The following is a 15,913-nucleotide window of genomic DNA, read 5'->3' on the forward strand; positions in this document are numbered from 1 at the left end:
AAACTTTTTCTGTCATAATATGCTTGTTTTTTCATCAAATGGTCTGTAAAAAACGGGGATTGTTTAATACTATGATCTTCACAACTTAAATAAAGTTGAAGTAATTTGATTGAATTATGAGTGGTTTTTTTTTTTAAATTTAGTAACATTCGTTGTCCTCTGGGGTCCAAAAATACCCCACAGCAAAAGGGGCAAATTGTCATGCCATACTGCCTAAGACATTAAGTTTCATGAAGTAGAGTGGGATCATGGGAACTGTTGTTTTCACTGTTAAAAATCACCATAGCTGATGAAAATCTATCAGGCAGAAACTGTGTTCATGGATGAGGTAATATTAAAGCTTTATTCAAACTGCATCATGTTCGCTGACTTCTTTCCTCACTTTGATGCGTCCCGTGATTTCCTGGAAGTTATAGCAGCAAGGTAGGAAGAGGCGAGCAGGAAACACGGCGTTATCTTGAATAAATTACAGACTTATCTGCATTTGGGATGTCAGCACACAACTCAACAAAATATATAACGTTTAGCATTTTTCGTGTAGTTTTAATGCAGAAATGTTCCATATTATAGCTTTGACTGCAAAATATATTAGCAAACATATAATAATAATTATTTTTATTATATTATAAACAGGCTGAATAATAGAAGCTAGAAAAGAGAACAGATAATTAATGTTTATTCAATAAACCACACAAAGAAAGAAGGAATGAAGTGAGACTCGTTTAATATTCGCATTTGCAAAGCTATAAATCTGTTGGTATTCTGTTACAGTACATTACAATATTTAATTGTGATTTAAGAATGTAAGTCACATTTTAGTTTTAAAAGGTGACATAAATTGGCTGATATAATTGATTCCAGCAAGCCAATGACAGTAACATTCATTCAGTAGAAGAAATCTTTCTGTGGGTGAAACTTTAAAACAGCTATATTTCAAATCAAGAGGAACAAGAAGAGGCCATGAAAGCCGTTCAATGTTATGATATATAATCTAATGAATATTAATGATACATTCTGTATCAAAATCGAGCAGCATAATACAGTACACTAAATGTAAAGCAACAAGCATTTCAAAGGCACTTGCTGAATCCATATTGTACAAACAAGAACAAAAATATTTATATCCTTCCTGAACACACACTAATAATAAAATGAGAACCTATAAATACTTATGCATTAACAATAAACAGTGCAACATATCTTTACGTCTCCATATTGCTGTGATGTCACAATCAGTATTAAAAGGGAATGATTAATATGCAAGGTGCGCGTGAGCTAATGAAATAGCAAGCTGAAAATGAGCCACAAGTAATCTGCTCCACAAAAAAAGTCAAAGTTCTGTTTTCAAGTCTTCAGGAACAACTGAAGGTCATTAAAATACTGTGAGGAGAAAATCAAAACTGCAAAGTCTTCTCTCGTCTTGCTACAGCAGTCCATTCACAACACTAAGGTCAGATATTCTGTGAGCCCTGTGAGTATTTTCATTAACATACATTACATTTATAACCATGAACAGAGTCAGCTTACGTACTACAGCGATGCTTTCAGAACTGCACAGATTTAGATCAATCCTGTCTACATGTTTGAAAGATGAAGAGAAAAAGGATGAGGGACAGAGTCAGATCTTCTATTGGTCAATAGATTTGAATTTGTCTTTCTTTCTGCCATTGTTTGGATTGTTTGAAGTGGAGTTGTATGAGGTTCTTATAGTCAATAACTTACGGTTATTATTATTCTAATATCAAACAATAGTTTGGAGTACCAGCAGGAAAGATAAGTAATGTACCGCTGTGAACAGGGTCAGCAGCAAAACATAGTTAAGACAGTTAAAATACAGCCATCTAAAAAAAATAAATAAAATGAATAAATAAATCAGTGTACAACATATTTGAATTTTTTTTTTTTTGAGTGAATATTTTCACCACTTTATGTTGCTGTCAGACAGCCTTTTCTCACAGGAAACCACCCTTATATAAGCCAAATATTGCTCTATCTCGATCAACAAGACTCCTTTTGAAAAAACAGAAGTCTTCCGTCACAGAGCACAGGAGTCGCTGGCAGCTGCTGCTGTCTCAGTCTGTCAGTTAGTTTGTGTTACTGTGTGACTGTTAAAATACTGGTCATACAATAACACAAACTAAAAGAATCAAGGACATGGTAGACGCATAACTCCTGTAAAATGACTGATTTCATCAATGGAGTTTGGTTGAGCAGGAGAAAGAGTGAAATTTGTCTCATATAATGCAGTTCTTTGTCAGAAAATAGCATACACTTTAACTGATAGATTTTTTTTAAGTGGCTGAAATATAATTTTTTTGCTGCGGACCCTGTTCCCAGCAGCACGTTGCTCAGCGTCTGTGCTCGTACTCTCCATCTACTGCAGTGAATATCCTAACTGTGGATAAGAGCCTCATACAACCCCACTTCAAATCAGCCAAACTATCACTTTAAAGGGTTTTATTAAGTCTTTAATCAGTACTTCACCCAATGTCTGTAGGACCACCAAACACACAGTACTACAGTACTACAGAACTACTACTCAAACTACTACAAGCTGGGTCCAATTTGAACAATCAGCTAAAGACAGCATGAGATCCAGATCTCCAAAAACCTCACAGTACAGATGTGTTGTAGAAGAACAATGTTCTGGTCATTTGTAGCTTATGGTGCTCACTGATCATTAGAGGTTAAGAAAGGGTTATTTGTCTGTGAGCTGTGGTTGAGGCGCGGTATGTTCAGTGGTCCTGCAGAGCTTTAGGTGGGTCAGCTGACTATTGCCTCCCAAAGTTTTGACTCTCTGATTATCCTCTGAACAAGGAGCACTTCATTATGAAATGAACGTGAAAAATATACAGTAGTTATGTTAGTTATTAATGAAGGCATTTTCTGTGTTCGCTCCTGCTCCAGCATCATATTGGCTTTGCCATGAGCGTATTAGTCGTACACATCCACAGACAGGCTTTAAGAAAACACTCATATTCTTATATTTGCTAAGTAAGCACTGAACATTGATTTGCTCATTTCCATTCTTTATCAACAAACGGATGTGATTATAGCGCCATGTAAACAAATAATGGCCACTGAGCTTTGTTAATTTTGCAGTTCCCTTTTCTTAATTGTAGCAGTGAAGTTTGGCTAGAGTGTTTTCACTCTTCAGAACAAACCAAACTTTAAATATTCAGTGTTCCAGCTTTTCTTTCAGCCACACCATGGCAGCTAACTTCAGCATTAAAACATGGAATTTACACACCTAATTAATATTAAACGGAGCGCCTCCTTTCACTGACTAATCCTACATCAAGCAGCAAACATACTTCACCTCCTATTTCATCAGTCCGTCTAACCTGTTACGTCCTGTTTCTCATTAACCTGACACATAACATTCAATCAAAGCATTTCAACATTTTAAAATCTATCTCATAAACAATAACTTTGTCATTTTATTTTATTCTCAGTGTTAAGCCAATTTCAATTTGAGTTTCTACTCTGGAAAAAACTGAGGCTGTATTCAGCACCGCATACTAAATACTACTGACAAACACAGTATGTAGTATGTGGTACATACTGCATACTGCTTTTCATAGTATTATGCAGTATGAAATTGTTAAATCAATGTAATTTGCAGTATATTAGGCCAGGCTTAGCTAGTTTCCGGTTTTGGAAAACAAACAAACAACAGCACAGCTAATGGCAAACCATCAGGAGAATTTCCCAAAGATGAACATTTACTGAAGAAATATGAAATGCCTATCTGACGACTGGGAGGAAACAGATTCACCGTTTTTGTTCTCCCAGTATTTCTGCTGCTTTGGAAGTGTAACATCCTTGCCTAAATCAAACTGACTGAAGTCTGACTGACTGAACATTTAATATGTCAAAAATGTAAAGAACCAGTGGTATGAAAATTTAAAATATCTTAACAGTTGTGTGCCTGACTTTCTTCAAATGCTGGTAAAATATGAAAGTGTCTGGTAGATTTTCTCTCATTGTGGCTGCAGATGTCTTTTGGAAAACTGCAGATTTTGCTTTTGTTTGTATACTGCATACTACATGCTACATTTTGTCCAAATCAGTACATACTGCTACTCTAATAGATGGTATTGAATACAGCCTTATTCTGAGGTTTTAAGTCAGTTGATGAAGGATCAAAGTTTCTCCTTTGCATGACTTCAGTAAGACTTTAAATTCTGGTTCACACGAGTTGTAAAAACAAAAGTGTACTGACCACAGAGGTGTAATAAGTGGCTAACAGCCACAGTGGTAACATTAAAGAGGTCAGTGGAGATGTGTGACAGTACGAACAGACAGCACCTTCTAATCTGCTCCTTCAACGGAAAGTTAGGAAACACGGTGTTTAAAAGCCTTGTTGTGGTTCAGGCAATCCAGGCCCGAACGGATCCATTTCCACATCATACCTTATACTGGTACATCAGTTCCATAAGTCTTCACTCGCTACGGTTTTGTCAAGTCCATTGAGCTTGTCAGGCACTAAGCCTTCCTCAATGGCTACCTTGGACTCTTGGACCTAAAAGAGAGACAACAAGGTCACACTGCTGCTTACTAACAAGCCCAAGAATCCAAAACCCCATTTACACCCGGTATTAAAATGTGATCTGTGTCTGGATAAGTTATCCAGATTGTATTTACATCTACCCATGATCCAAACGCAAAGCAAACCAGACCACCTCCAGATGTGACCTGGAAAATGTGATCACACTCCGATCATAAAGCATTTACACCTTGCGTCTGGATAATGTATCAAGATACAGATCACATTTTAATACCAGGTGTAAAGTGGGTTTCATGTTGTGAAATCAGATTAAGTACAAAATGACCAACTGTTAGTGGATTAATCTTTATAAACACAGACTGTTCTGATTACTGACCTTGAATGGTTCACTAATGCCAATGATGCACTGCAGAGTACTACTGTAGTAGCACAGCACACACTCTCCTCCCCGCACAGGGATTTCCTCTTTATCCACATATACCTGCAAAAACAGACACACAATTGATCTGTGAGATTTTTCTGATACTATTTCTCTTTTCGAGTCTCAACTGATTGATGCACGAGTTACTTACCTGTATAATTTCTTCATTGAAGGCCACTTCGTCGTCTTTGACCCATGTGTAGGTGATGTAGTCCGACACACTGGCAAATCCAACCTGAATTACAAACACACACGGTCAAGGCTGCCATACTGAAAACATCACAGTTTAATTGCCCATGGTGAACGGTTTCATGACTAACCTTGTACAGACCGATCCAGTCCCATGTGCTGGAGGGGAACGGCTGCAGAGGGCTGTAGAGAACCATGGCATCGATGTCGGCGCTCCAGTCTCCCTCTGCCTGCAGACGCACCAGAGGAGTCCCGTACATCTTCCTCAGCTGGACGGACGCAGGAATAAACTTCACATTAATTATTTTGGCTTTTGAAGGTAAATGTTATACAAATGAATTTGTAAATGCTAGATTTTAATAGATATTTATCAGACAAATTTGTGTCATTTAAACTTTGATTTCATACATATAAGAAACACTGAACAGGACATTTTACAAGTGAGAAGTTAATTTGTCAGCAGCCTCTGGTGGACAAACTATGTAAAAGACACCATTCTCTCTATCCAAAGCTGTCTTTCCACTACATGATTTGGCTTGAGTTGACACTACTATTTGGTACTTCTACATAATTTTTCCAGTGCAAACAGTACTTTCTTGAAGTGATAGTTGAGATCTTTTGAAGTGACGTTGTTGATCAATAGTCAGTAAATTAGTCACAGCAGATGGCAGTTTGTGGAGGCAGAGAGGAGTCCTGGCACAGAGGCTAAGCAATACACTGATGCAGATGGGGCCAGCAGAAAAACATATTTTAGCCACCAAAAAAATAAATAAATAAAGAATGAATATCCGTTTAAGTGTACACTCACCACGGCATCACACAGGTCAGTGAATGTAATGCCAAAATAAAGGCTGTTTGACATCAAGGTAAAGCAGTGAAAAAAATCTAAATACAGCGTACACTTATTTATTGATATCTGTTTTTTCAGGTAGGCCTTCATTTATGTAGCTACAAAACATTTGTCTGCTGACCCTGTCCACAGCAGGACAATGCTGAGCCTCTGTGACAGGACTTTTCTCTGCCTCTTCAAACTGCATCTACTATAGCTAATACACTGACTACTGATAAATATCTCATACAACCGCATTTCACAAAATCTGTACTATCCCTTTAACATTGGCAGAGCTGACCACTGTAGAAATGCTATTCCATAGCAAAACAAACAATTTTAAAGTCTACAATAAATATGTAATCTAGTCAAGTGTATGACCATCAGAGAGGAGAGGACCAATCGTGTGAGAGAGAGATAGAGAGCAGTCAGTGCTCAGTCAGGTTCTCACCTCCAGCGTGAAGATGCTGATGACAGGCTTGTGGTCGCTGATGCTGTACTCCATGTTGCTGGTGTACGAGTCCTGCTTAATCTTCAGAGGGTACTCAAGATCCTCCTCCAGCTGCCTGACCTGCTTTGCATCTACTCCAACTTTGTTGTCGTCTTGCTCGTCGGGGAGCGGAGCTTTGGGTCGGAGCCGCCACAGAATCCTGTCGGTCCAGGCGGGTTTACGCTTCTTACCGCTGATGATGGGCGGACAGAGAGCAGAGTGGCAGGGCATTACTTAGGAGAAAAATCTACTCTTTTTAACAAGAATCAAGGATGACGTAAGATGCATGACTGTAGGGGAGAAACAGAAATGTGAAGGTATATAATATCGACACAGAACAAGGTCCAGGTAGCCTTGACAGAGGGGGTCACATGGAAACATTTTCCAGTTTTTCAGACTACATCTCATCCCTTTCACAAACCTTTCTGCGATCACTGAAGTTACATACATATTTAAGCCGTCTGATTGGCCTGATAATCAGACTAAACTGACATTTTGTTTCACTTTGTTGTTCAGACAGTGGTAGTGGGTGATGTAACCTGACATCATCAATCAATTTCAGCCAACACTGAAGGTGCAGCAGCAGTTTATAGAAGGACTCAACTTAATGTTTTTTTATAACAATCAAAGACACATTGTTTGCTCATATTTATCAGTCTTCCCTCTCTCGTGTTCTTTTTCTATCAGTTATGAATATACACACACACTAATACACAATCACACACGTGTCCTGCATAAACAGTAACTGGCTTGCATGTTATTATTCTATATTTCTTTAACTTCTTTTTTGTTTTGTCTAATTTTCTCATATATAGGCACCATGGGCCATTTTCCTTCATCTATTTGATTTCTTTTTTCCTTTCCTTTTTGTTTATTGTATATTGCTTTTCATTCACGTATTGTCGTGAAATACCAAAAATAAATAAGTACAAATAAATAACAATATTAATTTGGCTATTTCTATGTATTGCATATCTTAACTTATGTTGGTGTTTATGGTCCCTTTGCAGCAATAACAAAGTAATATTACATTTGTTGAGCTGTAATGTCATTGACTTACAAAGACCTGAAAAGCTGCATCAATCCTGTTCACCCTCATCACAAACATCGCGGTCAGCTGTTTCTCCACCTGGGACAATATGTCAAAACATTGTAGCTCCATGTACTGTGGGCTTTAGTGCACATTATGCATCCAGTAAAACATGTAAAGGTCAGTTTGTTCATAAGTATAAAAGTATTACATTCCAACATATAAGCTGCTATTTTGTGCCATGGAATTAAACTGATTGATACATTTCATGCTAAGATAAAACATTTGAGGCTCTGCAGGTATTAGTAGTTTGTGTTAAACTGAATTCTAAAATGAGATTTTGATATGACGTGACTTAAAATGTATTTACTAGTATGTGTGAAAGTGCTTCACACTGCCATATTACAGCATATTGTTACGTATTACACTGAACAACAAAATAATTTAAATTACACTGCAACAATCCTTGTTTGACGAGGATGGAGACGTTCATTATGTTAGGAAGGATGTGTTTTTATGCTGACTCTGAGTTTGCCTCTCTCATTTATTCACTCAACCTGCTTCTCACAGATGGAAACAAATTGTCAATTTGTCTCCATCTGTTCTTTGCAATTTTTGTCTTCCATCTCTCATGTCCAATTAGAAAGACCGCCTGTTAGCCATCATGGCTGTTTGTAGCAAAAACTTTCATTTGAGATGTGGATATTTTTCAAGGCTTACATTGATTTTGGAGGGCTTGACTTTTAATTTGAAACTGCAAATTTTCAGTTCCTGCTACATTTTCAGTGGTGACTAATATGTGTCTACCTTCACATCCAGCATTCAGAAAACGCTGTTAAATGTGAAAAGAGTAAAAAGCTGTTGTGAGCTGGGTGATATTCAGTTATAATCCAATACACAGATATTGAATTATCCACAGTCGTAGCGCCTGTATTACCAAAACATCTATTTCTGGCCATGCATGTTAGCGGTTATGTAGCAGCTGTTCTGGGACCTGGAGAGGTTTACAAACTGGCTTTAATATAAACAAGCTCTGAAAGCAGCAGGATGTATTACACACTGTAGATTAAATGCAGGTTAATATGAAATACTGATATTTTACCATTTAAAGGAACCTTGTGGAGTTTTTTTATATAAACAAAGTCATATTTATATTCAGTTTCTCATAAAAAAACATTTAATGTACCTCAAGACTTAAAAAATGTTTTGAATAAATTTCTTTCCTCATAAAACATCTGTGAAGCCAATCGTCTAAGTATTTCAAAATCTGCTTTGTTTACATCATTTGCTAGCAACAAGTCCCTGCAGTTCACTGTGGCGTTGCTACATTTTTTGGTGCATTACCTTCATCAACTGTCCTCCAATAAAATAACAAGAAACCATCAGGAGAACGTGCATCTCGCCTGCCTCCATGTGTGCATCAACAGTATAAATAAAAAAGAAAAAAAGGGGATCCATTGCTCCATAGTGTCACTCAAAGGTCACATTAATTGATTATTTTCAGTCAATGATTGAGTCACTGTTTTTTTTTTAACAATGAGGGAAAAATCTGAAGGAAGAAATAAAAACGCTAAGAGAAAAAGTCGCTAAATCTAGCAAGAAAGTCGCAAAGTTGGTAACACTGAGCCCAATGTTTATGATGTGGTTGATACATGAGGTGAAACATGAGGGACTGATATGTTGGAGGATGAGGCAAGTGTCTAAAATTAGCCAGTGGCAGCGCTCTGTGTTGTCAGCAGACCTCCACTGTTGACATGAATAGTGACCACACGGTCGGTGTCTCTGGTCATCTTTTCTCTCCGTGCCCTTGTGGAGGCACGATCTGTAAGTTTGTTCTGAATATTAAAAGTTGTTGTGATTGAGTTGATTCTGGAAATTAGATACTATTGAATATGCAGTCTAATTAAATGAAAATTTAAATCACAGGTAAAAACTAATGACAGAGTTTTTAAAACCCTGTGCGTCCATCACATCACCTCTGGTGCCACCAGGCATCAAAAACTCCACAGGGATCCTTTAATAGTGACAAAATTGGCTCCCAAAACAACAGTTCTGTGAGCTCAGACAACATTTTGTACAATAAACAAGCACTCCAGTCTTTTCTTTGCAGAGACAATCTGACATTTGTCTTGAAAAGACTGTTGTGGCATCTGCTTGTTTGTGTAATGTGCATTAAGTTACTGACGAAGATCTAGATTAAACCTTTAAAACACAGTTAAAGTTACTATACTGCATAAAAGAGAGAACAGTACTTTTAGCATCTTGTTAAAAGTAGCATGTAAGCACACACTGAAGTGCAGCTAAATGAATTAAAAAAAAAGGGGGTGACATGATATATTAAGGGAGATGTGGACAGAAATGTGATTTTTAACTCTTACTTAAAGCCAAACCATGTCCTGTAGAGCCTGTGAAAAGAGGTGCAGATAAAATACACAGACATTTTAAGAGGCGAGTATGATTATGACTATTTAGGATTGATTATGATGATGATTTCTTGTATGTTACTTGGTAAAATATACCTGCTGTCATAAGTATCAGAGTTCAAGTCGAACTTGTATGTGGGTTGAAAGTCGAGAGGACCTTCCTCAAACTCCTGCAGCAGCTGTTCTTTCTTCTTCATCATGGTCAACTGAGAACCACAACACACACATTTCATGAACTCCCAAATACTGCTGTGGTTACCCATCCACCAATCATACAAGTGCCAGAACGCAGGACTGTCATGGGAGCAAATTATGCTGCAAACGGCTGAATGATTCTGTAAGAGTCAAACCTGGTCTTTGCTCCACAGCAGGTTGTAGGTCTGATTGTTGATGCAGGTGCGGACAAAGTGCATGCCGTGGTCCTGAATTCGGAAGTTAAGATCTCCAAACCAGAAGACCAGCCTGGAAGAAGACAAGGACAGAGGAGGGAGGAAGGTCAGCAAGAGAAAGTGGTTCACAGTTAAAGTAATGAGAAATACTGAAGAATTGAAGAATTACTGTGCGAATGTACCATTTACACACATGCAGAATAAACTGCCTCAGTACAGATACAGTGAAATGAATGAAGCTTGAGTCTGTGTATCTGCTCACCTGTGGTCAACAATTCTTGGAGCCTTTTTACAGTCAAAGGTCTGTGTGTCCATGATGTACTCAAACTCATCCACCCTCTCTGAGGCATACTTCATGTGAGCAGCCAAGTGACAGTTGAGGAAACAGAGCGTGTGGCCGTAGAAAGACAGACGGACAGATACACCGCCTTTGTTGCCCTGGGAAACAAACAGGAAAAGAAACAGGAAGCAGAAGTTCTGTTGAACCACTCTGTACTATTCATTTAGTTTCTGATGTGTGGGAGATAAATGAATGATTTCAGGGATAAAGGCAAAAAAATATTATATTTTGTCAACGTCATATTCCCCATCAACATAACAGTTAATGAAAACGGGTAGAAGTCAACGCAAAAGCGTTGATTCTGATGCCTCTGCCTGCAACAGTTTCATATAACCGACTTTTTGTTTTCCCTACACCTGATTGAAACCATTGATTCATTATAAATCCTATTTGTCCCAGGAGTTTGAGAATTATGGCTCTATTGATCCAGTTTACAGTTAATGAGAAAAGATTGCAAGGAAAGAGCTGTTACCTTTATTACCGAATAGTATCCAACATAGTTATTTAAAAATATATCAAAGTCAAATATAAAAAATTGACCAAGTTATTGGCATTAGTGTGTTTTAGAGACAGGTCTGTCAGGCAGCCATTTTGTGGCCATCTCAAAAGCGTTGGTCTCCAAAATTTAATCAGTTCATGTACCTGTTATAGAGTGTTAGCACACAAGATTTGGTGCATCCGTCCACCCGTTCAAATGTTATCGTGCAAACAAAAATCTGTGATGGACGGACGGAAGGATGGACACATGGACTCACGTACGGCCGCACAACCGAACAGTATGCCTCCGGCCCGGCACCTTCAGCGGGCAGAGGCATAATTAATGCTATAATCAACATTATACACGACAAATTTAACAACTCAACAAATGTCTCTTGTTAATGTTTATTTAAGGATTACATGTTAATTAGGGTACTAACTATGATTAGTATGTGGTTGATAAAAATGTCTATTATGACATTCACAGCTAAGAGAAAAATATTTTCATAAAAGTTTATTTAAGAGTAACTTTTTGTGACTTTTCTTTTTGGTAAAGGTTGAGATCAGTGGACACACTCCATGGTCTCGATGTAGAAGTTTGTTTTTTCCTTTATTTTCATGTAGATGTTCTTTCACTTATGGCCTAATCAATTATTTATTGTATATGTTATATAAGTAAGGAATAATGCTTATTAAGTATTAACTTAAGTTAATTAAAGGACCCTTATAGTAAAATGTTATCAAATACTTAAATTTCAGTTTCTCAAATGTGAACATTTTCAGTTTATTTTTTTTTACTGCTTTCTGACAGTAAACTGGATATATTTGGGTTGTGGACAAAAGATTTGAGGACATCACTCTGGCCTTTGGGAAAAACTAATCTACACTTTTGATCATTTTCTGGCTTTTTATAGACCAAACAACTAATCGATTAATTGAGAAAATAACCAAACAGCTAACTGATAATGAAAATAATCGTCAGTTGCAGCCCAGCAAGTTTGCTTTTCTATGTTTTATTTGTTTTTATCTATTCTATGGAATAGAGTAAGGTTTTCATAATGTCTGAATAAAAGTATTTAAGCATTAGGTAAAACCTCTTTATCAAACAAAAGCTGCTCTCAGCATGTGAGCGGCTGAAACAGGTAATGAATCCGCAGCACATGCAGCGCAGCAACACCGACATGGTATAAGATGATCAGTGATGAGCTACTTCTGTAGATCAAGTGGTAGCCGACATCCAAGTTAATATTTATGCTGATACAAATCAGCTACCTAATACCTGGTAGTGCGACTTCTAACTTCAGTAACAGCCATCCCTCCTCTCGTTTTTTTCTGTCAGATCTACATACACTGATCTCATAAACAGCCTCTTTGAAATCCAATTAATGGAAATCCTGTCTTGTTACAAAAAAGGTCATAAGTCCCTGTGTTTTCAGAACTATAACAGAAACAAGACAAAAGTGCAAAAAGAAGTGAAGTTTTGTTTGTTTTGATATTTTGAAAAAATCAGTAAGACGTCAGACATTTACTTCTGTTTCTGTGGTCCAGTTCACAAAAGTGACACACCAAGTGGGACGTGGTTTTTACACATTTTAAACACATTTTATTCCATTTCCTATTGAAAGGGGAAGTGTGCCAACTTTACACACAGAAGTCTATTTACAGGCACTGAGGAGTACCGCTGCACGTTAAATAAATGATATAAAGTCTTTGTATCCTCCAGTGATGTCACTTGAGTCAGTGTCAGTTGGGGTCCGATGCTAAATTAGTGGAGCACTCTTTTAATGTGTTGTGTGTGATTCTTACCCAGTAACCAAAGATGCCTGTGCGTGTGTATGTGGTGTGGATGTCTCTGATGAAGGGGACGTGCTCCAGTTTGGAGAAGAGGAGCAGCAGCAGACCCTGCATCCTGATGGATGACACCTGAAAGACACACACAAAATAAATATAGCACAATGTTATACCCGATAATTAATAGCCATGGAGGATTCTCAGTTACTTAGATGAGAAAATAACAAATGAACGATCATTTTGTTCTTTTGATGATTTGGTTTTGAGAAGATTTGTACCTTAACGTAATGCCGTGGTGCCAAGGTGGACATGAGCAGCTGACTCCACGGATCGTCTGTTACAACGTCAGACATGAATCTCAACGGCCCCGAGTAAACCTCCTGCAAACTAACACACACATATGGTTTTAACTGCCAGTCTGTCTGCCCCATATCCAGTTATATAAACCCCACCAATCACTTTACATTCCCTGCACCACTCACCCGATGACGTAGAGGTCTGGGCTCTTTGGGGAGTTCAGATGGAGAAGCGAGGTCATGTCATCTGGAGGATCAGCTGTGGCCACGTTCCACGTCACCATGTGTAGCCTGGAGCCAGGGAAGGCAGAAAAACAGTCATTTGTGCTGCACTTGCATCCAAAATTATACATATTCCATCAATAACTCTATGAAACAGATGACAGTGTTCAGAACTGCTATCATGTATAACGGGAGCTGAACAATTAATGGAAATAGTGTCAGAATCATAATATGGCCGAGTGCAATATCCAAATCATGGGAGATGCCATTTTTTGGCATCATTTTAATATATTTTTAGTGAAATCAGTGATCATTGAAGGGTGGCTCCCAGCTGATGACCTTGCAGCCGGCACAATGGCACCATCGGAGGTGCATCAGGCAGAAATGTCCAGCAGGAGGATGCAGACACACCTCCACTTACACTCACAATGCAATATCTGACTTAATAATCACAATATTATGCATTATGCATATTTGTTCAGCCCTAGATAATGACAATGATAGGCTTCTATTAAAATATACAGGGTCACCTTTAGGGCTTCACAATTAATCGCAATATTATTGAAATTGTAATATGTACAATATCCAAATCGCAGAACCAAGTTGCAATTTTTTGACAAAGTGTGTGATAAAACAGCATTATAATGAGGTACTGTAGTGTTGCAAAATGATCATTCACACTGATTGTTTTGCAAAACACAATTTCAGTCAAAATAATCACCTTATGACTGAAAAACATCCTGCTGCACCACATCACAAAACAAAACTTTGAGCTTTACAATCAAAGAACTTAACTCAGTGTGGCAAAAAGCGAAGATAAGCTCATCATCCCAGTGTAAAAGCTGTTACAGTAAAAGCACTGTTCTCCTATCACACGTAATGAGAGCAGTCATCCTTTCACCCAAACTCCAGTTTTCTGTGCTCAGCTACGACAGTAGAATCTATGATAGAAATTCAAAGGACAAAATTCTACTGGAGGGTTTCATTTAGCAAGAATTAAGAGTCTTTTGTTGGCCACTGAATGTGCAGTTCAATGAACCCACACGAGGAAAATCCATGAGGGTGTTTGAAGAGAAAAGGAGAAAAGAGAAAAAAAAAATCTGAACAAAAGGAGACAGAGGAACATTATTCCTGTAAACTCAGAGAAGATAAGTGAAGAGGTGACATTTGTTCTCCACCTGAAACTGTCCTTTTTCGGCTTGTTGGCTCTCTTTCCACAGGCGAGGAAGGCGTTATCCAGGGTCTTGACCACTTTCTCATGCAGCTCATTTTTAGGATCCAAGTCGTCCACGCATGTCATCAGCTGGTTGAGCCGATGGCGCAGAAGCAGTTTGCTGCCCGTTGACTGCGTGGCATCACTGGAAACGCTTCCAGAATGGTTGCGAACTATGGTGCCAAACATCCGACTGATTTCATCCATTCTGGCTCAAAGTGTTAAACGCAGCAAGGTCAGCTGTCTTCTTGAAATCCTGAGTGTCGAAGTCACACCATATGAACGTACAAAGTATTTTCTAAAGGAATAAAAGTTGTTGGCAGTGTAAAACAAAAACAAAAAGAATTTAAAAATGGAACAATGAGCAACAGTCCGAAGTCTTGATTGCATCTGTTGAATCTGAGAGAAATGAGGAAAGTCCAGGCTGAAGGATTTGGGTGCTCCTGAGTTGGACTGAGTGATTAAGCGATTGCTTAATTTGTCTACAAGTCTTCTTTGTGTACTAAAAACTATGCATAATCTTATTGTAAAATGTCTCAACATTAGGCCTATTAAAAAAATTGAGAAATCAGGTTGAACCCATAAAAATTCTTTCACTTTGCAACCTGTTGAGCACCCAGCAGCTCTTTCTTCAGGCCGGATGGCAGCAACACGTTCTTTTCCTTCAAATCCGCATTAGTTGTATATTGTTGGGCAACCTAATCCACCTGGCAGAATCCAGTCCGATTTGTAGAGTGGCAAACAGTGCACTGTGTTTAGTCTTGGAGCACATTCATCCCTAAACGAGGCAGATAATAATGCTCTAAGAAAAGCCTTGGGGTTCTGGTACCAGAGGTAGGCACTGACAGGAAGAGTTAGTCAACTACTGATCCCCAACCTTTAATTTAATGAAATAACAGAAATGTTCTGCTGCTGTAAACTTAAATAAAATTCAAGACTAACAAAGTTAAGAAGAAAGAAGTGAGTAATAATGTGGGCATTATAAAGCCTGTCTTTGTGACTGACTTTATGGTCAAACTTGGACAATGTCATCTCTGTTTAAATAAGGCAACTGGCTGCAAGAACAACACAACATAGTGTCCAAGAGGAGATATCTGGAGCAGCTTGAAAAATCAATCTTGCACACTCTTTTGAATTATACAATATATAGTTTGTGTTCCAAACACAAATTCGGCTCCATTCCAATGACATCATATCCTGGATCCAGACCTTTGAATCTGCCTGCTCCAGTGAGTAGACTGATTCTCTGAATATGCGAGTAGATGTCTAAGCACCAATTTGATATCATTTATT

At 38.1% G+C, this 15,913-nt stretch overlaps 1 protein-coding gene across 1 annotated transcript; it reads right to left on the reverse strand.

The window, feature by feature from the left end:
- Positions 1-4,211: 4,211 nt before the first annotated feature.
- inpp5ka (inositol polyphosphate-5-phosphatase Ka) lies at positions 4,212-14,832 on the reverse strand. The gene is made up of 13 exons (XM_084718173.1): positions 14,586-14,832; positions 13,372-13,476; positions 13,168-13,276; positions 12,905-13,021; positions 10,544-10,719; positions 10,243-10,354; positions 9,989-10,098; positions 9,848-9,874; positions 6,401-6,632; positions 5,252-5,389; positions 5,083-5,166; positions 4,887-4,991; positions 4,212-4,525 (listed from the first exon to the last, which is right to left on the reverse strand). The coding sequence occupies exons 1-13, from the start codon at positions 14,825-14,827 to the stop codon at positions 4,430-4,432; spliced, it is 1,653 nt and encodes a 550-aa protein (XP_084574299.1). The 5' UTR covers positions 14,828-14,832; the 3' UTR covers positions 4,212-4,429.
- Between the last annotated feature and the right edge of the window lie 1,081 nt (positions 14,833-15,913).

This window comes from Lutjanus erythropterus, chromosome 4, assembly GCF_056507025.1.
Source record: "Lutjanus erythropterus isolate fLutEry1 chromosome 4, fLutEry1.hap2, whole genome shotgun sequence".
Classification (NCBI taxonomy): Eukaryota; Metazoa; Chordata; class Actinopteri; order Lutjaniformes; family Lutjanidae; genus Lutjanus; species Lutjanus erythropterus.

Excerpts from the sequence above, each read along its gene's own strand:
- inpp5ka (XM_084718173.1), bottom strand. The coding sequence starts at position 14,827 with ATGGATGAAATCAGTCGGATGTTTGGCACCATAGTTCGCAACCATTCT. Across the intron at positions 13,477-14,585 it reads CCGAAAAAGGACAGTTTCAG|GCTACACATGGTGACGTGGA; the intron begins GTGGAGAACAAA and ends CCCTGGCTCCAG. Across the intron at positions 4,526-4,886 it reads GCATTAGTGAACCATTCAAG|GTCCAAGAGTCCAAGGTAGC; the intron begins GTCAGTAATCAG and ends TCTCTCTTTTAG.